The sequence below is a fragment of the Octopus bimaculoides genome, chromosome 13 (genome assembly GCF_001194135.2).
Source record: "Octopus bimaculoides isolate UCB-OBI-ISO-001 chromosome 13, ASM119413v2, whole genome shotgun sequence".
NCBI lineage: Eukaryota > Metazoa > Mollusca > Cephalopoda > Octopoda > Octopodidae > Octopus > Octopus bimaculoides.
Window position 1 is genome coordinate 30,459,669 of NC_068993.1, and position 1,924 is coordinate 30,461,592.

General features: G+C 35.9%; 1 protein-coding gene across 1 annotated transcript; it reads right to left on the reverse strand.

Annotated features, from left to right (window-relative positions):
* Positions 1-432: 432 nt before the first annotated feature.
* LOC106870541 (piggyBac transposable element-derived protein 3-like) lies at positions 433-882 on the reverse strand. Its single transcript, XM_014916664.1, has one exon. It carries the CDS (start codon positions 880-882, stop codon positions 433-435), a length of 450 nt encoding a protein of 149 aa, XP_014772150.1.
* Between the last annotated feature and the right edge of the window lie 1,042 nt (positions 883-1,924).

The following is a 1,924-nucleotide window of genomic DNA, read 5'->3' on the forward strand; positions in this document are numbered from 1 at the left end:
CCACTTGCGGAACTTGCTTCTTTGTTTTACGACGTACCGCTCTCTTCTTTTCTAAATCTGCAAACAATGCAGTAACTATCTGCCTTGTAAATTCCAGTAGAGAAATATTCGTCTGAATGCGGCGGAAAAGTATCCATAAATTTACAATGCTTCCATTGAGGCAAAATCTAAACAAAGGCCAATATCATTTTCTTGATCGTTTTCTAATTCGATAATGACTTCTCAGTTTGTCAAATAGATCGGCACCACCCATTTGTTTGTTATATAGCTTCACAATATTTGGTTGAGGTACATATACTCTATTTCTCTCAGATTGTTTCCATCATTTACAGCTGCCAACATCAAAAACCTCATCTTACAAATTAGTTACAAGATTTACTTGATTATTATCATGCCATCTTAGCAGAGTAATTACATTCTCCTTATCCTAAACTACCCAGCAAGTGCCTCCTGTAGCGGTGCATTTTCTGTTCTATCCTTTTGAATAGTCCCAACACAAAAGAGACCATTGTTTGATAAGGCATCGATCAAAGGTAGAGAAGTGAAACAATTGTCCATATAAATGCGTGATCCTACTGGTACAAATTTTAAATATAATTTTTCGGTAACTGAAGAACCAAGTGTTTTACCCGCAATTTTATCTCCTGCACCTGTGTAAGAATGGAATTTCACTAAGAATCCATCTGGTCTGGCAAAGCACCGAAACTTGAAAGCATAGCGTATGGGCTTGCCTCTTATAAACTGTTTCAATCCCTGATGTCCATAATAAGGTTCTATTGCTTCATCAAGAGAGACATGGTTACCCATTGATTCTAAAAATACTGTTGTCATTGAAATGCAGATATTGATGTATTTTCTCAAACGTATTTCTAGACATTGCATGACTAAATGGTTGTTTGAATCTGATCTAGTCTCCCTTTACATTCTTCTGTAGGGTAGTTTATTGTAACCAGATAATAAAAGTATTCCCTGCAAATCTCATTTTTGTGCACAGTTCTCTGCAAATACGATTCATAATATCTTTAGAGAAACTCTCCTTGAAGACGTCAGTTGGCTCAGACTTGTTATCCCTAAATTTTGCTGTAGTCGAAGGTTTAGTTTCACTGGAATCACAATCATACTTTGCAGAGGACTGTTTCAATGGTTTACTATTACATTTCCGAGAACCTTTCTTTGTGCGTAAACAGTGCTACTTAGCAGAGCTTGGTGTCACCTCCTTGTCTACATCGAGAACCTCAACACCAGCTATACTATAGGCTCTGATCTCACCTTTCTCTGCAATAATACCTCCACCAATGTCTCGCAAATTTGCTGAAGATTCTTCGCAGTCACTTAAAGCATCATCTTTATCTGAACCATCGCCATTATTTGGTGGATAAAATACCAGTTGAGGCTCATCAACATTATTAATTTCCTCAATAAAATGTTCATTACCATCACCAGATTCAATTATATGTAGGATTTCTTCAGTGTCACTTTCACCATCAGGTTTTCTATTAGATATATTTAATGATCTAGATATATATATTTCACTTGCACTTATTTTATGAAGAAAATAAATAATAAATATAGAAAATTTAAGATTCAAGGGCTAGATACTTTAATTTACAATTGTTTTAAAGTTTTTTGGCTTATTGAGGACAAAATTAACGATTGTACCTTCAAACCGGAAAAAACTTAATTTTGAAATGTACACACGGATTCCCATCGTATATTTTATTATACGCACATATATAAACGTTAATAAATCGCAACTTTATTTACGTAGATTACTAAGACCTTCTTGGTTTGCATCAATAATATCACAGAGATGGCACTCCGTCGCTTACGACGTCGAGGGTTCCAGTTGATCTGATCAAAGGAACAGCCTGCTCGTGAAATTAACGTGCAAGTGGCTGAGCACTCCACAGACACGTGTACCCTT